At 45.9% G+C, this 21,962-nt stretch overlaps 1 protein-coding gene across 1 annotated transcript in view; it reads left to right on the top strand.

The window, feature by feature from the left end:
* Nucleotides 1-1,245, top strand: part of LOC137648657 (S-adenosylmethionine-dependent nucleotide dehydratase RSAD2-like) — a 75,808-nt gene extending 74,563 nt beyond the window's left edge. The window contains exon 8 of the mRNA XM_068381661.1: nt 149-1,245. Coding sequence (XP_068237762.1) covers nt 149-307 — 159 coding nt within the window. The 3' untranslated portion in view covers nt 308-1,245. The remainder of the gene's footprint in view (nt 1-148) is intronic.
* Nucleotides 1,246-21,962: the final 20,717 nt, after the last annotated feature.

Below are 21,962 nucleotides of genomic sequence, written 5' to 3'. Positions count from 1 at the left end.
TATTGCTCTGGTGAAAAAAAAAACTTTATAGTTAACTTCCTATGTGGCATATGTTTGATAGCCTAACTAGTCTAATCTATCAAAAATGGAATTTGCCCAATTGGTTAAGGGCTGTGAATGTTGTTATACATTACTGTTTTGTTTTCAGATGCGTTTTCTAGATGGAGGCACCAAGCAGCCTTCTAAGTCCATCCTTGATGTGGGAGTGGAAAATACCATCAACTACGCAGCCTTTGATGAAAGAATGTTCTTGAAAAGGGGTGGAAAATATCAATGGAGCAAGGCAGACATGTTACTGGACTGGTGAACATGTTTTGCCCTGCCTGCAGTAGAGATCTGTTATAAAGATCTATGGTAAATGTGATGTAATTTAGAGATATTACTTCTTTATCCTTGAATTTTTTTTTAATTTTTTATGTTAATAGGATAATTGACATTTTTAATTGAAAATTTAATAAAATTGATTAACCATTTTATCATGGAAAGTGAATTCTTTAAAACATAGATCAAAGTTGTAACATGATTCAGTGCAGTATTTGATGATTTGACAAAATGTAAACCATTTTAACAATCAAAGTATATAATTTAAAAACACATGAGATCAATTTGCTACATGTATTTATTGCAGTATTTGATGATATTACAAAATGTAATATCAATATATTTTCTTTATTTTGGACCCATTAGTTCTATATAGTCTTTCTTGCATCTGCACAAACTTTCCACAGAAGAAGCATAATGAATCTTTCTAGCTTCTGCTGGTTGCATATGTATCTTGGTTCCAAAGGAAATCTTGACAGAAGCAACAGAGGCTATGGCATATCCAAGGAAATGCTCTGTAGCTTACTTTGGCATTTTATTGATAATGTGGTTGAAGCAATGGTGACCTAATTAGAGGTGCCATACTCCAGGTAGAACTTTAGATAGGTTTACATTAAAATTATGCTACATTTTGATAAGCCTTTTCCCAAATATTTGAATGTTGGGTTACATGAGTTTTGGTGCTGTCCATCTTTAGATGACTTTCCAGCATCTTGAGAGACACTGTGTAGAACTGTAGGGTAGTCTTGTTTAATTTCCCAGGTGAGCCTTAGCCAGCAAAGTTTATGAGGGTGGGATGTCATTTGAAGGTATTTCATCCTTTGAAAATTTTTTATTCATGTAGTCTCTCTGTAGGCATGAATCACCTGATGGACCAATCCTTTGAGCAGAGTTCATTGAAGGATCTCTTTAATTTTTTATTTTTAATCAAATATAAATTGTGGTAATAGTATTTTAGGATACAAAATTAATTTATTCTGGAGTGGCTTCCTTATCATGATTTTTTTTGTATAATGAGTCACATTTTACATGTAAATCGCGTTATTCATTCCGAGCCCTACGAATAAACCGCAGTAAATTTTATAAGGGTGCAACCAGAATGAAATAGAGACAAATTTATTGAATGATTCAGTATACCTAACCAAACCATTAATACTTGTGAAGGAAGTAGGTATTAGAACATAATGAAATAATAATCTGAAAATAATAATATGAAAATGATATGAAATGCAATAATAAAAGTAAATATTATGAAGATGATAAGAAAATGTGGAACCTTACCTTATGAGTAAGGCAGTGTCCGAAAGCAAAACGTGGGAGAGGAGGAAAGCTAATGGCAGAAAACATTAATACTTAACTCTACGGAACAGATTAACAAATGGTAGAAAACATTAGCACTTAACTTTATGAAATATTAACAAATGTCAGAAAACATTGACACTTTCTTTATGAAAGATTTAAAATTGAATTCCCCCCTTGATTTTTGCTTTTTTCACACTTTAAAGGGTGTTGCTTCCTTCTGCTTAAGGATGGTGCCTATCGGCAACAGATTTCGGCCATACTCCATAGCTATCACACTTGACTGCATGCTAGCCTCATATTTCTTGATTATCTTCAGCTTCGTCTCCTTACAAAGCATCCTCTTCTTCTTCCCTTGAACATCAGCAACAATCTTGGGATCCAGGTCCATAGAATTACGCGTTGAATAAAGCAACATGTAAACTATAATTACAGTACAAAATCAAAATCAACATGAATTCAATCTGAAACGATAGCATTTCTGAAACGAAATAGTTGAGTAACGCAGATACGTAGATGCATGATGGGAAAGATGCAGACCAATAGGAGAGCAGGATCTCAAGTAGTTAACTAACATTAGGATAGGAAGATAACCAGTGGGAAAGCAAGACGATGTTGGCGAGCTTACCATTTGTGAGACTCGCCAATTTTATAATTATTTTTCGGCGGCCGGGCGAATTTCATTTTGTATCCTGAGGTTTTTTTTTTTTTTTTGTAATATGAGTCAAACAAATCTCTGTATGCCTTTGTATCATGAGTTTTTTGTATACAGAAACTTTCGTATCCAGAGGTATCACTGTATTTGTTTTTTTTCTAGAGTTTATTGCCCAGACAACACCATCTTCCTCGTTTTCTATTCCCTCTAGAATACTTCAAGCAATGAATAAGTAGACATTGGTGTGGCAAGTCAGATTCGTAAGGGAGTACATCAGGAAGAAAATGTAAAGTTTTGGTTTTTTTTGCTTTAGGAAGGATGGTTCTTGGTTGGCATGTGGAACCAGCATTCATGATCTATTAGCTGGAATTGGAAGGTTTAGTTTTGTTTCTTTCTTGGAAAGCTTTGTGGAGATGTATGAATGGCTAAGGATGGTTCTTGGTTGGCATGTGGAACCAGCTTCCATGAGCCATCAGCTGGAATTGGAAGGTTTAGTTTTGTTTCTTTCATGGAAAGTTTTGTGGAGATGTATGAACGGCTAAGGATGGTTCACGGTTGGCATTAGGAACCAGCATCCATGAGCTGTCAGCTGAAATTGGAAGTTGTTCCGTAACCGAAATACAAACCACGCTATTTACATGGGGTTTACTTTCGGCGTAGCTGAAATGACGAGCCATTAGATTTTAACAAGGGTTAAACTACCCCCGCGTTAGTTAGCACGGGGGTAGGGAAGGGGTAGCTAGCTATCCCTCCCCCCCCCCCACACACCGGTGAGCTGCCTCACTTCACTTTTGGCTCGGACGATGTACAGACGTGTCTGTCTCGTCCTCGCATTGTTGACAGCCTTAATCTGTTTTTCTTTTTCTTACAGTTGTGTGTTTGAAGTTGGCCTCTACCTTTTCTTCCCATTATGCGGAAGTGCCCTGGACTCCCCGACTGCCCCTGTGGAACATTCATGTCGGCGATCGATACAGACCCTCACACATTTTGCCCGCAGTGTCGAGGTCAACGATGTGAAAGTGATAATGTTTGTATGGAATGTAGGGAGTGGCCTACCTCCCAGTGGGAGAGGTTTGCCCGGCGGCGTAAGAAGAGTTCTAAGCGAGACCGTTCTCCCTCAGGGGCTGCTTTGAGGAAGGAAGGCTCTAAGGACTCTTCTTCCGTTGCCCGAACCTCCTCCGAAGCTCCCACTCGTTCGGTCTCTCGCGAGAGGCCGCCGAGTGGTAGCGTAGGCCCTTCTTTTGTTTCCCAATCTCGGGGTTCGGGAGAGGGTGTTGCCTCCCATAGCGAGGCAGCTCCCCCTCCTCCTCCGGGGAGGACATTGTTGATTTTGATGACCAAACTGTGTCTAACAATGATCTTTTCCAGCTTTGGGCTTCCTTGGGGCTTAAGGGCTCACCCTCCAAGGAAGCCCTGTTTGATCTGATCCAGTTGGGGGCAGCTGTCCAACAGTCGCCGGTAATACCAGAGGTAGACCCTCTGGCTATTGTCGACGGTGTTGTGGCAGAGGCGTCCGACGGGTCGGGTCAAACCCCGGCTGCTGCTGTTGCGGATGTTGCTGAAGGCTCAGGTTCCCCCTCCGAACATCCTTCGAGGGGAAAGCTGGGTCCAACGGTCTCTCCTGTGGGTGTTCCTCCCCCTCGGGGGAGTGCACTGACAGAGACTCCTCTTCGGAGGACCGACGACGGTGATACCCTGCCTCGAGGTCGTCTTCGCCGTAAGGCTCGCCCTCCTCTTCGCCGCTGAGGCCTTCCTTCTCCTTACAAGGGAGTTAAGAGGCGCCTTCTCTTCGGGTCTTCATCTTCGTCGTCCCCTGCAAAGGATTCTTATCGTCGGGAGCAGACCGTGGCAGTGACATCACTGGACCTCTCCGTAGATCGTTCGCGATCTCCTGCGCCTGCCAGATCCTCCTTGATTATTCAAGCACCGGTCCCTTCGGGGCAGAAGGGCTTATCCCACAATGTAGGTAAGTCCCTTTCGCATCAGGTTACACCTGTGCGCCCTACAGTAGCGCGCAAGTGCCAGCGCTCTCCTGCTCGCCAGCGCTCTCCTGCACGCAAGCGCTCTCCTGCTGAAGAGTCACCTGACTCTTCTCGCCAGCGCTCTCCTGATCACCAGTGCTCTCCTGCTCACCAGCGCTCTCCTGCTCGCCAGCGTTCACCTGCTCGCCAGCGTTCACCTGCTCGCCAGCGCTCTCCTGCGGATGAGTCAACAGACTCTTCTCGCCAGCGCTCTCCTGATCGCCAGCTCTCTCCTGATCGCCAGCGCTCTCCTAATCGCCAGGGCTCTCCTGCTCGTCAGCGCTCTCCTGCTCGCCAGCGCTCGCCTGCGCGCAAGCGCTCTTCTCTCCCTGCTGCGCGCACTGCGCGTCAACAGTCTCCTGAGTGCCGTCAACCTCCTGCTCGTCAGCGCACTACTGCGTGCCCAGTTCCTGATGCGCGCCATGCGCACCAACGTTCGCCCACGACCTTCTGATCTAGGCGCAGGCAAGGACATTGATCCTTTGCCTCGCCAGGGTTCCCCTTCGTGTCGACCACCGCCTGCGCACCACCGTGCGTTTTCTCCTGTGCGCACTTCTAAAGTGCATGCGCGCCCGCGAGTTGACTCCTGAGCCCGCCCATGAGCGTTCGCCCTTGAGCACATCAGCGCCCCCTGGCCCTGCGCCCCAGTTGGCAACTTCTCTCTGCGCTACTGCGCGCCATCCTACGCGTCAGCGATCTCCTACACGGCAGCGTTCTCCTACGCGCCCGCGCGATCCTTCGCCTGTGCGCAAACACTCGCCAACCCGCCCACGCGTCTGATCGCCACAGGTCACCGACTCGCCCATGCGCTAACTCGCCTGCGCACAGTCTGTCGCCTACTTGCCCCACGCGTCATCATTCGCCAACGCGCCATCGCTCGCCAACGCGCCATCGCTCGCCAGCACGCCAACGCGCCATCGCTCGCCAGCACGCCAACGCGCCAACGCGCTTACACTCGCCTATGCTCCACCGATCGCCTACGCGCCATCGCCCTCCTGATCGCCAGCGATCGCCCGTGCACACGCGCGCACCCTCACCTGTGCATCCACGTACACCTTCGCCTGCGCGCCCACGCGCCCACCCCCTCGTCTCCGCGCGCGACCCAGCGGTTTTGCCATCGCACGAGCGCCAGCTTGACCCCCAACGTGATTCCCGCCGGGTTTCGCAGCGCGCCCAACCTTGCGAGTTGCCGGGGCCGCGTGCTTCCAGATCATCCGCGCGATCACCATCTTGTTCCCAACGGCCACCTCAGGATGAGATCTCTGCATTGGCGGCTCAAGTCCCGGTGGACTCAAGGCATCGATTCCCCGCACTCTCTGGTCTCGATAGGACCTGCGGAACGGACGGACCTGCGGTGGTGGCTGACCGACGACAACCTTCGAAAGGGAGTGGATCTTCTCGTCCTTCCCCCGGATTTGATGCTGTTTTCGGACGCATCAAAAGAAGGGTGGGAGGCCCATGTTCTGAACCAGAGGGCCTCCGGCCTATGGTCAGAATCAGAAAAGTACCTCCACATCAACCTTCTAGAGATGAAGGCCATATTTCTGGCCCTTCAACAGTTCCAACAGACCCTGGCGGGCCACTCCGTGGTGGTGATGAGCGACAACACTACAGTAGTGGCTTATATCAACAAGCAGGGAGGTACCTTTTCACGACAGCTATCCCATCTTGCAGTAGAGATACTGAGATGGACCGAAGTCCACTCGATACGTCTATCAGCTCGCTTCATTCCAGGCAAAAGGAATGTGCTCGCCGACAGTCTGAACAGAGCTTCGCAGATAGTGAGTACCGAGTGGTCTTTGGATCCTCAAGTAGCCAACAATGTCCTGACTTTGTGGGGTTCCCCGACAGTGGACCTGTTCGCGACAGCCTTGAATTTCAAGCTGCCGCTGTACTGCTCCCCAGTCCCGGACCCCAAGGCACTCTGGCAAGATGCCTTCCATCAACGGTGGGACAACATCGACGTGTACGCCTTCCCACCGTTCTGTCTGATGAGAAGGGTGCTCAACAAGACCAGACTATTGGTCAACCTGTCAATGACCTTAATAGCTCCGCTATGGCATCATGCAGAATGGTTCCCGGATTTTCTGCAGCTCCTGACGGAACTCCCGAGAGAGCTTCCCCCACGACACGAGCTACTCAGACAACCACATTGCAACATATTCCACAAAGCCGTAGCCTCGCTTTGGCTTCACGCCTGGAGACTATCCAGCATCTCCTCACTGAGAGAGGCTTTTCGCAACAAGTTGCGGAAAGGATGTCTCGACACCTGTGAAAGTCATCCGCAGGGGTCTACCAGGCGAAGTGGAGAGTCTTCTGTGGTTGGTGTCGTGGGAGGGGTATCTCTCCCTTCGATGCCACTATTCCAACAATAGCGGAGTTTCTCGTGTATTTGCGGGAGGAAATGCGCTTTTCGGTCTCGGCGGTGAAAGGCTATTGCTCAGCCTTAAGCCTAGCCTTCAGGCTGAAAGGAATAGACATTTCCTCCTCGCTGGAACTTTCCTTACTCATACGAAGCTACGAGCTTAGCTTCCCTCAGTCGGAAGTGAGACCTCCTCCATGGAACGTGGTTCGAGTCCTCAGGGCTCTGAAGAGACCCCCGTTCGAACTATTACGCCAGGCCTCTGACCAACACCTGACTTGAAAGACGGTATTTCTGCTCGCTCTGGCTTCGGCCAAGCGGGTCAGTGAACTTCATGGTCTCTCATACGACATCGCCCATTCAAGGGGATGGGGGGAGGTAACGTTCAGGTTCATCCCTGAGTTTGTTGCCAAGACTCAGAACCCTGGAGTGCCGGACCCACGGTTCGACTCCTTCAGGGTTATGAGTCTCCGTTCCGTAATAGATGACCCAGATCATCTGCTACTTAGCCCAGTAAGAAGTCTGAGGCGTTATATGAAGAGAACAGCTTCAGTCCCTCCACGCGTGCAAGCTCTGTTTGTGAGCACGGGAAGGACGAAGAGGAGGGTCACCAAGAATACCATCTCAGCCTGGATTCGATGGACCATTCATCATGCCTTGAATCCAGACCCTCCTCCGTCACGTCGCCCTAGGGCACATGATGTCAGGGGCATTGCCACGTCCCTGGCCTTCAAGAGAAACTTCTCTGTGACGCAGGTGTTACAAGCTGGGGTCTGGAAGTGTCAAACGACCTTCACAGCCCACTACCTGCAGGACGTGACCCACAGGAGCCTCGATACTTTTTCTATCGGCCCTGTGGTGGCTGCACAACAGCTGGTCTATCCTCAGGCTCCTTAATGGACAAGTAGCAGAAGGTTGAGGGCACTGTTACCCGGTTTTAGCCTGCGTGAATGAAAGAGTATGTCTGGCCCTCACTTCTTTCTTCATCCTCCCCTCTCTTGGGGAATGCAGCATCCTGGGTCTCTGCATAGCGGACCTCAAACCTCTGCAGATAAACCATGCTTCCTTGTGTTCCTAGTATTAAGAATACAGGTAGTCGCTGACTTACGACCGAGATAGGGACCGAGAGATGAGTCGTAAGTCGAGTTCGCCGTATGTCGAACTAGAAAAGTGAAGTTTCTGTAGAATTATTTTGATACGTTATGATTCAGCAATCATCTGGATCATATTTTGTCAATATTTTCTTACTGTCTATCATTATTCCATTTTCTTGTTTCATAGGATATCATATGCTGTATAAATGCATTTTTGTATTCTATTTATCAATTTTGGAAGCATTTTACAATCGAGTACTGAAAATTTTGTTTACCTTTGGTTATGATCAGCTGATCTGAAAGTGCCGCTACCTACCGTATCAAAATATGGCGTACATACGTATAGCATATTTTTTTATCATTTCTTAACTTATTAGAAATATCTTCATGATGAATATTACATCAACGCCAATATGTTACAGGAAATCAGTTTCCATACAGTTCGTCTAATCATTAGGTATAATGCGAAATCGTTGTAGCTCTTTCTGTGTGTGTGCGCGCTTGCTCTCGCAATCGCATACGGGTAGTTCATTTTTAAAGCTTCATATAGTATTCTAGTTCAATATTAAGCCTTTATATTTCATTAGACATTATTGTGTTTAATTGTGGTTTATTAAAGAACGTTTTTGGGCTCAAGCCATGTCGTCCTGATGGAAGTTCCTTTAAGGTAGCTTCCTAGGGTATATTACAACTACGGCGATATTCCCAGAGAATTTACCTCAAGGTACCCAGAATTCTAACTCCTGGAGCGACTATCCCTAAAAAAGACCTTAGGGATATCGTAAATATCAGCGGACGTATTCTTGACACGCCACATAGCAATCTATACCCCGAGCAGAGTTAACACTTCGTAGGGGTCAAATGGCAAGAAAACGAAAACGATAAGAAAAAGGGGGGAGCCGTTCGTAAGGCATCTCTCCTCCCCGTTTCGTAAGCGTGCCCTGCGCCGCTCGCGGCGCCATCTGTATTCCTTTTTGCGTAGCTATACAACTCGGTGTTTTCCCTGTGTTTTCTACCAATATCTTGGATTTACTCTTTCAATTATGCTTTCTCCAACTTCTTCTGCTTCGGATAAGTTGAGTACCATTTCCTTTATGTATAAATGTAGGCTCTTGGTTAAAATTAAAGTAATTAAAAGAGTTATCTTTGATACAAGAGCTGTTGCCTGCTGGAGGCGTCCTGGACGGTGTCGCTCGCTAGAATAGGATTTATTTGGTTAGCAAGAGCGACGTTCCCAGCCCCTTTCGCTTTAATAAATTAGCTGCTTAGCTTATTTAGGAATTCTTTAATGATGCTGTAGTATAGCGCCTGGCGAAGGATTTGCCTAGGCTGACCGACACTAGTCTTCGTAGCCTAGTCGTTGGCCCTTGTACTTCCTGCATGATAATTAGTCTTCCAAGTGTGATTTTTATAACTGATTAAATCGTTAGGCAACGTTATACATATAAGCTTATTCCGAGTTTTTCCAAGATAGTATTGGAGTGAGTTTCGGTGATTTAGGTAATCGATTCTCTTAGTGCCTAGGCTAGGTTGTCTTAGGCTATTGATATGTTTTACTGTTTTCCCCGTTTGCTCCCTTCTCTTCGGGGAAGGGGCGCAAACCCTTTCCTTCTGCTTAAGCCTTAGGCTTAACTCTAGTGGTTTATTTGAATTAATTTTCAAATATAACTATGCTGGAGTGGTACTGTACCTTCCTGTTCCAGCTTGTTTGGCTCAGAGAGGGACAGTACAGCAGTGTGTTAGTCTGAGTCCGTGTTGGTCTGGCGTGGGGCAGAGTCTCCCTTGCTGCCTGACACGGGCATAGGAGGTTTATCCTCCTTGGATCGCTTTTGAAGGTTTCTGTAGTTATGATCCCTTCGCTCGGTGACCCCTCAGACTTGTCCTCATTGCTGTTCCGGGTTCGGGATATGTTCCTTTTCCGGATTAGCGTTTCCTTCCTTGCTTTGGTTTTAGGGAGGCAGCCAGTAGTGCCGGCCTCCCTCCCCGGATTTTCCCTGGCTGAGATGGGCCTTCTTAGCTGGGGATGATCCTTAACCAGGGCAAGGTTGGACAGGACCCTCCGTCCTTCCCTTCTGTCCTTTCCGTTTTACCATTGTGTCAGCCGTCTCACATCCGTACCTAGCCTAGGTTTGGATGGGGAGCTGACTTGGTCCCCTGTCGGCCGGCAGAGTGTGCCGGCCGGCAGAGGCCCTATTCCTTGAGTGCTGCCTGGTCCTTCCTTGGTCCCTCACCCACTGCTGTCTGTAGATACAGTGAGCAGTGGTTAGGAAGCCTGACTTAGTGTCTCCCCTTCCTCTCAGCACTCTTTCGGGTGTCGGGCGTTGAGGTACATAGCCTCTTAGTCCGGCACCCATTCTGTTGTCTTCTTATGTGTTGTCCCTGCCGACTGCCGGCCTAGTGGCCGGCGGTCGGGTAGGGGGTGTTCTCTAGTTCTCTTGCTGTCGGTCGGCGGTGGTTATATGCCTTTGCCGGCCGGTCTCCTTGCTCGCCTGCCGGCTGCTATGAGTGGCGGCCGGCAGCCGAGCGCTACCTGGTGTGGCTGCCGGCCGGCATGGTTTGTTCACCACTGCCGGCCGGCCTGGTACATCGCTCTGTCTGCTGGCCACTAAGAGTGATGGCTGGCAGCTGGGTGCCACCCGGGTAACTACAGACCGGCAACCACTGCCGGCCGGTTCAGGCATAGGAACTGGAGTTCTCCCCCACCTGGGTGATCTTAAGTTGCATACTTGAGACCTACCTTGGGAGGGGGGGGGGGTACTGACCGGCAAGAGCCGGCCGGCACGCCACCCTCATGTACTGTATCAGTTCTTCCCTGTATGGTGTATTTTGCCAGGGGAGACCATGATATAGTAGGTTACAACACTGTATTTTCTAGCATGCTTGTGTTGCCTTGTGCAGTCACTTGGTGTTGCCTTACAGGGATGGAAAGAGAATTCTTTTCATCTTTAGCCAGAATGTTAAAATCTTACCTTAGGTGTGAGCTACACCTAATTTCCCTCGGGAAATATTATCTTTGGTTATTCTAGCAGAGACTAACCATTTGATTTTAATGGCTGGTGGGCTTCCACAGGTGATTGTGTGGGATTCACAAGTATGTGTCTTTCCTTTATTCTTTGTACATGCTCATATATACATGTGAATTGAAATTCACTTGATATTCATGGAAATTTTCTTCTTTTACAGGAGGAGCATCCGAAGTGCGATAGCGTCTTCTGCAATGTCCGCAGCAAGAACTTTTGCGGACATGTTTCGTGTAGGAGGCACGCGGCTTGTGCAGCCTCCAAGGATGATCTCCGCTACTGGGATCCGCAGGTATGTTCAGTATGTACTAACCTGCTATCTGAGGCTTTTGAATCCCCTAGGTCGGCGGAGTCAAGGGACGCAGCGAGGGAGAAGCTCCGTATATGGGTAAGGGGTTTCCAAAAGAACACCACTGGACCTTATCTTCCTAATGAGAAGATGAGGGCGTACCTCTTTCCCAAGGCTTCTGCTGACGCTGTTGTTCCCCAGCCTCGGCCGGAGATCCCTCTCGTCCAGATCCCCGTGGATGAGGATGTTGCTGATGCCATGCAGGACATCCAGCTGGACGACAAGATGTCGGACGTGTCCGACCGTGCCGAACAGGACCTCCTCGCAGGGGGCGAGGACGAAGATCAAGACCCGATTGCCGTGGAGGAAGAGGATGCCGTGCCATCAGACGTTCCGGTTCAGGCCCCTGAACCTATTCCCTCTACTTCGTTCGCTCTTCCAACAGAGCTGGGACAAGCTCTCTCTTCCATCGTTGTTATGATACAGCAGATGCAGAAGGAGAATAGTCAGAAGGCCGCTGCAATAGAGCTCCAGATGCAGAAGATTACAGCATCACGTGGGCCTCCAAAGAAGCTCAACGTGAAGGACCTTCCTGTGTGCTCGGATGCCAACCCGTGGAGGTATGCCGAGCACATGCCGATGACGGTCGGGAAGTCGTCATGTCGGAGAAGCTGGGTTCAGTTCCCCTTGAGGAGGTGGAATTCTGGCCCAGCAGAGGGGCCTATCCGGACTGTTATGTCCGTCTGAAGAAGGAGCCGGCCTTGAAGGAAGAGACGGAACCGAAGGAGGTGATCGTCTTGGATCACGCCAAGGCTCAAGCTTCACTAGCGTCTGCGTTGAAGGAGAGGGGCTTCTCAAACTCAAAAGTTGCTGCTTTGAGTAAGAAGCACCCTTCCTTCGTATCCTCTCCGGCTAGGGCCTTCCCCTTTCTGCAGAAAGGGTTCACGGCTTTTCTGAAGGCGGTAGAGGCTGGCAAACCATGCCCATCCCTGGAGGAATGCAAGCCCTTGTCTTTGGCCTTGCCGTTGGACAACAAGGACTGGAAGGAAGTACATCTCACATTCTCGGTTGGGAAGTTGGACGCCGATATTGCAGGTCAACAGTTCGGCGAAAACCTTCCCAAGTTGTCTGAATTCCTTCTACGGAGGGAACTTGAGACAAAGGAGCGTCTGGCAGCCTCAATGTCTCTCCAGACAAACATGGAGACAATGGCTAGCGACCCTAAGATGCATGAAATGTTCATGGTAATGGCCAAGATCCATCTGGCCACGGTGACAAAAGACCTCTATAGCTTTGTCAAGGCGAGGAGGGCCTGCAGGGAGTTTGTGTTCGCCTCGGCCACAGTGAGGCACGAACCAAAGAAACTCATCTCATCCAACATCTGGGGTAAAGATCTCTTTCCCAGTGAGGTGGTTAAGGAGGTGGTGGACAAGGCAGCCACTGAGAATCGGAATCTTCTCCTTAAGTGGGGCCTGTCCCTTAAGAGGAAGTCTTCCCCTGATGAAGGCCCCCAAGCGAAGGGAAAGGCGAAGAAATCAAGGTTTTCTTCCCGCCCAGCCAAGCCTTTCAGACCGCAACGTCAACAGCAGCAACAACCAGCTTTGCCTCCGGTACCACAGTTGGTAGCCCAGACCCCGACCACCTTCCAATGGGTACCCCAGGCCGTGTCATCATCATCCCCGGCATTCAATCCAGTGTTCGAAGGGCAATCGACCACATTTCGAGCAAAGCCCAGAGGTGCAGCCAGAGGCTCGGCGAGACGCCCCTCTAGGGGAAGAGGATTCAGAGGTGGTCGCGGCCAGGGAGGCAAGACTGCAGGGCAGCAGTCAAAGTGAAGTGTCGCCGGTAGGAGGGAGATTACAGTATTTTCGGGATCGTTGGACCTTCGATCCCTGGGCCCACAGCCTGCTCAAAAATGGACTGGGTTGGAGTTGGTACAGTACTCCGCCCCCGTGCCCCCAATTTTTCCAACACTCCACCCCCGTTTTGGAGGAGTACATTCAAGAACTGTTGGAGAAAGAGGTGATCCGGAGGGTAAAGTCCATCAGGTTCCAAGGGAGGCTGTTTTGTGTTCCCAAGAAAGACTCGGGGAAACTCAGAGTCATTCTGGACTTGTCACCACTCAACAAGTTCATAGTGAACCACAAGTTCAAGATGTTAACATTACAACACATAAGGGCCTTACTGCCCAAGAGGGCATATACCGTCTCCATCGACTTGTCAGACGCCTATTGGCACGTTCCAATAAGTCGCCGTCTCTCCCCCTACCTAGGATTCAAGCTACAACAAAAACTTTACGCTTTCAGAGCGATGCCTTTCGGGCTAAACATAGCCCCAAGGATCTTCACGAAGCTTGCGGGCGCAGCGCTCAAACAGTTACGCCTAAAAGGGTTCCAGGTAGTAGCCTACCTGGACGATTGGTTGGTGTGGGCAGCATCCAGAGCGGAATGCTTACAAGCTTCCCTACAGGTGATTCAGTTCCTGGAATATCTAGGGTTCAAGATCAACAGAAAGAAGTCTCGTCTTTCTCCAGCTCAGAGGTTCCAGTGGTTGGGAATTCACTGGGACCTAGTGTCACACCGTTTTTCCATTCCGATGTCGAAAAGGAAGGAGATAGCGGGGTCTGTCAAGAGACTTCTAGTTTCCGAGAGGATATCAAGACGCGAACAAGAGAGGGTTCTGGGCTCTCTTCAGTTCGCGTCAGTAACAGACCCAGTGCTAAGAGCACAGCTAAAGGATGCAGCGGGAGTTTGGAGAACCTTTGCATCAAATGCGCGAAGGGACTTGAAGAGACCGGTTCCACTTCGGCTACGTTCTCTTCTCAGACCGTGGTCTCAAGCCAGTCGTCTAAAGAGGTCAGTACCTCTTCAGCCACCTCCCCCGTCAGTGACGATTCACACAGACGCCTCAAAAGTAGGGTGGGGAGGTCACTCTCATCGGAAAAAGGTACAAGGGACCTGGTCCAAGCTATTCGGGACCTTTCACATAAACTTTCTAGAAGCTATGACAGTGCTTCTTACCCTGAAGAAAGTATCCCCACGTCACTCGATCCACATAAGGTTGGTACTGGACAGCGAGGTGGTAGTGAAATGTCTGAATCGGCGGGGATCGAGATCTCCACCTCTCAACCAGGTAATGTTGGCCATATTCCGACTGGCGGAGAAGAAGAAGTGGCACCTGTCAGCAGTTCACCTTATGTGACCGCGGACGCTCTATCCAGGGTTACACCGATAGAGTCGGAATGGTCCCTAGACGCAGGATCATTCTCCTTCATCTCGAGTCAAGTCCCAGAACTGCAGATAGACCTCTTCGCGACGAAGGACAACAAGAAGTTGCCGAGATATGTGTCCCCGTACGAGGACCCCTTGGCGGAAGCAGTAGATGCGATGTCCCTCGATTGGAACAGATGGTCCAGGATCTACCTGTTTCCCCCTCACAATCTGATGTTGAGGGTCCTCAACAAACTGAGATCCTTCAAGGGAGTAGCAGCGATAGTGGCCCACAAGTGGCCGAACAGTGTGTGGTCCCCTCTAGCTCTGGAACTACAACTAGAGTTTCTGCCACTCCCGGACCCAGTTCTGTCCCAGTAAGTCCAGAAGTCGACTGTCTACACTTCATTACAGAAAACCCGGACCCTGTAGCTCATGATTTTCTCTCCCTAGCGGTGAAGAAGCGGTTCGGGATTTCGAAAGATAGCATCGACTTCCTGGAGGAATATAAGTGCAAGTCTACTAGAAGGCAGTACGAATCAGCATGGAAAAAATGGGTAGCCTTTGTCAAAGACAAGAATCCGCATGAGATCTCGACGGATTTCTGCCTGTCCTTCTTCATCCACCTCCACGGACAGGGGCTGGCGGCTAACACGATTTCTACATGTAAGTCTGCTCTGACAAGGCCCATTCTGTATGCCTTCCAGGTAGACCTCGCTAACGAGATCTTTAACAAGATCCCGAAGGCCTGTGCCAGGCTTAGACCTTCAGCTCCTCCAAAGCCTATTTCATGGTCTTTAGACAAAGTCCTTCATTTTGCCTCATTACTGGATAATGAGGAGTGTGCACTGAAGGATCTGACTCAAAAAGTGATCTTCCTTTTTGCTCTAGCATCTGGGGCCAGAGTTAGTGAGATTGTAGCCCTCTCGAGAGATGAGGGCCGAGTTCAGTTCCTGGATGGGGGAGAACTGAACCTGTTTCCGGACCCTACGTTTCTCGCTAAGAACGAGTTGCCCACCAACAGGTGGGGTCCCTGGAGAATCTGCCCTCTGAAAGAAGATGCATCTCTATGTCCCGTAGAATGCCTAAAGGTCTATCTTCGTAGAACTTCAGACTTCCATGGGGGTCAACTATTCAGAGGAGAAACATCGGGCTCGAATTTATCTTTGAATCAACTCAGGGCGAAAATTACATACTTTATTCGCAGAGCGGATCCTGACAGTTCACCCGCAGGTCATGATCCGAGGAAAGTTGCTTCATCCTTAAACTTCTTTAACTTTATGGATTTTGAACACCGTTCATACACTGGCTGGAACTCTTCCAGGGTATTCTTTCGCCACTATGCTAAGCAAGTGGAGCAGCTAAAGAGGTCTGTGGTAGCAGTTGGTTGCGTCGTTAACCCTGTTGTTTAACTCTGCAAGGAACAGTGGATTTAATTGGGACTTTAATTCCAGGGTGAGTGTATAGTTATATGCGTTGCTATAACTAGAAGTGAGGGCTCTGGGAGCCCACAGTGACTGTTCCGGCGTTATGGTGATTGTAGCATAAGTACAGACATGTGTGCCGAGCGTTTCTGACGCTAATGTCAGTGGCTAGTAACATGGACTTTTAACTTTGATACCTTGGTATGTGAAAAGTATCCCGATTGTTTTCTTTCAGATAACCATATATCCATGTACTACAGTACTTGTGCAAATTGTTGGTCATCCACCTATCATATGTATATAATTGTGGTAACCATGTCTATTTATTGTTGATCAATAAACTTGTTCTCGGGAACCTTGCGTCTCCTTCACCTATGTTGATTTCTTTCCAATTATTGAGCATTCAGCCTATGTATATTAATCGGGGATATCTATAATAGCCTGTTCCTTAATGCAAGCCTTGTTGCATTGGTTTATACTTTCCTTAGCATAAAGGGCTCCATCCTTCTCAGAGGATGGTAGCGGCAGCAAGTTTAATCCTACGCAGATATAACCTTTTGTCCAATTCTACTTCGACCAGGGGGCTGGTCGATATTTCCCTTGGATGCTGTAGTTCCGTAAGGACTATGCTTTACTTCATATAGAGTGAGACCACTATATTGTATCGGCTTGCGAGTGATTCATACATAGGTATATGTACTCTTCGTTCTTTTCTAGAGTCTAGTAGGACTCCTCCCTGTAGGGGGCAGGAAGCGCTATCATGGTTTATGGTTAGTGAAAAGATGTATAACGGTAACATCTTAGGTCTTTCAGTCGAACTGACTAAGAAATATTTCTGAGGAGTGCGGCACGTATTGAGAATCCACAGATACAGTAATGCTCTGGTACACTTCCATCAGGACGACATGGCTTGAGCCCAAAAAACGGATTTTGAGCGAAGCGAAAAATCTATTTTTGGGTAAGATGGCCATGTCGTTCTGATGGACCCGCCCTGCCCCTTTTCCTTTAAAAAAAAAAAAAAAAAAAAAAAAAAAGGAAAAAGGGCTGTAGGACCCCGCCCTACATACAGTATCTGTAGCACCTCGTGTATCGCTACAAGGAATACAGATGGCGCCGCGAGCGGCGCAGGGCACGCTTACGAAACGGGGAGGAGAGATGCCTTACGAACGGCTCCCCCCTTTTTCTTATCGTTTTTGTTTTCTTGCCATTTGACCCCTACGAAGTGTTAACTCTGTTCGGGGTATAGATTGCTATGTGGCGTGTCAAGAATACGTCCGCTGATATTTACGATATCCCTAAGGTCTTTTTTAGGGATAGTCGCTCCAGGAGTTAGAATTCTGGGTACCTTAAGGTAAATTCTCTAGGAATATCGCCGTAGTTGTAATATACCCTAGGAAGCTACCTTAAAGGAACTTCCATCAGGACGACATGGCCATCTTACCCAAAAATAGATTTTTCGCTTCGCTCAAAATCCGTTTTATATTTTATTTTTCAATTTCTTGAGCATATCAATAATCAACAAATACTTTTGATTTACTTTCGGTTGGCATCAGCTGATCTCAAGGTCACGCTACCGTATCACTATTATGAGCACATATATATAGTGTGAATAACACATTTATATAATTTTCTTGACATTTGAAATTTCTTCATATTGCATATTACATCAGCGCCAATATGTTACAGGGTATCACATTTTCCATACAGTTCGTTTATAGACCTTATTATTAGTTATAAAAGGAATACTCTCTCTCTCTCTCTCTCTCTCTCTCTCTCTCTCTCTCTCTCTCTCTCTCTCTCTCTCTCTCTCTCTCTCTATTTTGTTTTTAATTCAGTTGTATCTTCATATTTTTTTTTTGAAAATTATTAAAAAATTCTATATATCATTATTCGATGTTTCGATTATGGGAATAGTAACGCATCGGAAGGAAATCACTTGATTTGTCTCTCGCCTTCCGCCAGAAATATGACGTCATCAGACTTTTTTTTCTTAAATTCATGGTAAGTTACACTAATCTTATAACTAATGATACAGACCACTAAAACACTTGATATCGTTACTTGGTGTTTCGATGATGGGAATGCTGTAATGAGATTACTCGGTAACAATGAAAGGAAATTATTCGGTTTGTCAGCGCGCTTCCGCCAGATACATGACGTCACAAGACACGTGATGTACAGTAAACTCTACGAAGAATGACTGAATATTAACAATAAAAGAAAATAATAATTTACCAAGATAAATCAGTTTATATGTATACAAAAAAATAGATTATTTTCAAGGAAATATTTGTCGTATTTCCGATAAACTTGTGACGTCATCACCCTGAAAAAATTGCCGTAAAGTCGAATAGTCGTATGTCGCATAGGTCGTAAGTCGAGCAATACCTGTAATACTGTCGCGTCCCCCATACCCTGACGAGGTGGTATTGGGACGTCCTAGCCTAGAATTCCATCTAAAGGACTTCAGGTCAACTTCCTAGGACGAGTCACACTTCATTTCTCCACACACAACTTGAGTAGGCCGCACGTTTCTTGCGTAGCAAGAAACTTGCGAGGTGCAGGGACTCTTTTTCTCGAGTGCTGCTCACTCGGATTCTGAGTCCCCATGTAAGCCAAAGCCAGTAAGGCTGGGTACTTTCCACCCTGCCTAAGGGTAAGTCACCCTATGTAAATAGCGTGGTTTGTATTTCGGTTACGGAACAAATGACAAATTCGGAGATAATTTGTATTTTTCCTAACCATACAAACCTTAGCTATTTACACATATTTGCCCACCAGCCCTGTCCCCCAAGACAAGTCCTACCTCTAAGTGAAGTGAGGCAGCTCACCGGTGTGTGGGGGGGGAGGGATAGCTAGCTACCCCTCCCCTACCCCCGTGCTAACTAGCGCGGGGGGTAGTTTAACCCTCGTTAAAATCTAATGGCTCGTCATTGCAGCTACGCCGAAAGTAAACCCTATGTAAATAGCTAAGGTTTGTATAGTTAGGAAAAATACAAATTATCTCCGAATTTGTCATATTCAGTTTTTTTCTTTCATGGAAAGGTTTGTGGTGATGTATGAACGGTTATGTAAAAGTGATGAAGGTTTTATTTGGAAAGGAAAATGGAAGTACAAAGTGGTTTCTCAGACACCATATTGTTAAAGCACTGAATTAGTTTTCCTCATAAGAGTAAGTGACCTGTTTTTACACAATGTTTACAATATTACCATACATACAATATTGGATGAAAAAGCATATAAAAATGGGAAATTTTTTTTATTATGAACTTCATTTTAGCTTTAGAAAAGAAAGATTGGATGGCATAATTGGAAGGTGAGTAGGAGAAATGGGTGGCATTGTTACTGAGAAGTGGAGTCGCCCATACTACTGTTGGGTGACTGGCCTTTTGGGTATTTTTTTTTTTTTTTTTTTTTGGTGTTTTTCTGCCACTAACTGGGATTGATTTGATAACCTTTTTTTTTTTTACTTTAGACTGACCGAGAGAAAATTGTTTCTGCTTTGCAAAAATCACCATGTTTTTTATTACTACCTTATCTGGATTTTTTTTTTTTTACCAAATTATTTAACTGCCCAATTTGCCATCATTTTCTTTATCATTGAGCTAGAGGAAGGGTCCCATCCTTTCTCATCTAAACACATGTCCTCTTTTGCCATTGTATGGATAAACCAAAAAAAATACATTAAATTGAAAAATGACAAATTACGGATACATGTAGACAGGCTCTTTAAGGTTCTCCAGCCTCGTAATTTTTCTTTGTTTTGGGGGGGGGGGGGGGGGGCAAAAAATTTTGAACATATTGTTCTGTCACTGAATTGTTTGATTTCTGGGTCATTTGATCTCATGTATTATTGTATTTGATACAAACATTGTGAATTTTTTTTTAAAGCAATGTTAGGATGATTTTGTTAGTTAACTGCATCACCCATGGGGTGGGGGAAAGTTCCTCTGCTCTAAATTATTATGAATAGCCAAGCTACAACCTTAGTTGGAAAAGCAGGATGCTGCAAGCTGAAGGGCTACAACAGGGAAAGCAGCCCCTTTTGCAGAATGAAAGCAGAGGAGTATGAATAAAGTGTATGTGAGGAATTATTGAATTAATTATTATGAAAAATGTTAAGATTTCTAACAACTTGGAAGTAGGCCAGTCAAATAATGTATATCCCATGAAATAATATTTATTTGGTCAAGAAGATAATTCAACAATATGGTCGTAGCTGGAATAATTCTAGAAATTGTGTAGTATTGACTTCAGTTGGAGATTGCAGGACTGTTAGAATTAACTGCACACCTAGTACATGAACTTGATGGTACAGTCTGGAAAAATCAAAATGGAAAGGATAGTCATAAATATGAAAAATGTACTGTAACATGCACAAAACTAACTATTGAATGACAGTTCCAGAGATTAATGTTGAAATTGTGGATAAAAAAGATTAAAGACCTCAACTTTTTTTTCCAATTAAGTAAGTGAGAGTCAGCAACCAGAGACCTGGCAAAAGAACAACACTCGAGACCTAGGACATTGAAAGAATTAGAACAATTTTGCCAAACAGATTGCTTACCAAAATTCTTGAAGTACTTTGCCAGTGTCAGTTCTTTGTACAATTGAAAATGAACATCCTATTTGTATCTCAAAAGTAGATTTAAAGTCAAGAATTATACTTGACATTTGAAATCTGCTGTGTAGCTTATAGTGAGAGAGACATTGACAGTGCAAAGATATGTATGTTGAGAAGCTAGTCTTTAACCTACTTACAGTATAGTACTTCTTCGAATGATGCAAAGAGGCATATGCAACAAGCATATTTTCTAGGCATATGCAACAAGCATAATTTCTAGGCCAAACTATATATCTAAGTACAGTATTTTGAGAAATAATCATCCGCAAACCATCAACGACTAATGTATACTCTCTTACTTTAAAATTCAATGGTAATGTTAGAAAGAGATCCATGTACACTCTTTGTTCAAGCTTTGAATACAAGTACCTGATGATTAACACTCAAAAGCATTACAAAAATCATGGTCAAGTTATACAATTTTTTCAACAACAATCAAGTGATTTATGTACATTGTCGGAAATTTTAAGAAGGGCTTCACATGCTCCGAGGTCATTGTAAAAGCTAAACTGCAATCTAAGGAATAGATGATTATCTTTAGCATACATGTTTAGACTTTTTACCAAAAGATTTTTCAGATTTTAGGCAATAAACTTTTTATGGAATTAAATTTTCTTACCTATAGTAGCTGCACAGATTCTGAACAAAATCACCCCCTGATGACATCCTAGCCAATGACTTTGTCTATCACATACACCCCCTTACAAATTTCAAACTACTAAGGGGATGTGTTGTGATCGTTGTTATCATAGGAAACAATATGATTGTCTGTGACATCATTCGGCGGTGGGGCTTGTTTCCCCGGAATCTCTGCGGCAACTCTATCTCTGCGGCAACTCTAGTTAGTGTAAATGTGACTACCTTTGATGTTAGATCTTTTTCCTTGGTTTAATGTGTTAGTGTCATCAGTCATCAAGTATTTTGTACAGTAGTTTTCAACCCTCAAGAATGTATAATACAAAAATAATTAATTGTAGAATAATTGTTACTGAAGGTATTTTGAAAATGTTTATCAATTGTAAATTCCTATGCCTAGAGTACAAATTGTTATTACTTTATTTCTTGTGTTATGCTTTTGCTTGATTTATATGCTGAGAATACAATTTTTTCTTTCATTTCCCATGAGCTATGCTTGTCATTTCACCCAGAGGAAATTCTTTTCTCTCTTTAGAAGTACAGTAGATATACTGTAAGTTAGCTTTTTGATGACAGGGGACCATTGTTTTAGTATTGCTCCCTTGTTCTCTTTCTGTGTGTACAATTACTCAGAGTTTTAAATTAGTTATTCTGTCAGTATCGAAGCATCCTGGGAGGGAAACTATCACATAACTGTGTGCTTTCTTTCTCATATGCATCTCTAGTTGTGATGTCACATTTGTCATGTATGGATACTTTATGCATTATTTTTCAATATTAAACTTACCCGATAATCATGTAGCTGTCAACTCCGTTGCCCGACAGAATTCTATGGAGGGATACGCCAGCTATCACAATACTAGAAGGGGGTGTACTTACCAGCGCCACCTGTGGCCAGGTACTCAAGTACTTCTTGTTGACACCTCCTCAATTATTCCTCTGTCGTGCTTCCGGCAAGACGTTCTGGGATACGCTTATGATCTTCGAGTTTGTTCACGGCTAATTGGT

The sequence above is a fragment of the Palaemon carinicauda genome, chromosome 10, assembly GCF_036898095.1.
Source record: "Palaemon carinicauda isolate YSFRI2023 chromosome 10, ASM3689809v2, whole genome shotgun sequence".
NCBI classification, from domain to species: domain Eukaryota; kingdom Metazoa; phylum Arthropoda; class Malacostraca; order Decapoda; family Palaemonidae; genus Palaemon; species Palaemon carinicauda.
The sequence above is the reverse complement of the archived record's forward strand: the minus strand, read 5'-3'. Positions and strand labels throughout refer to the sequence as shown.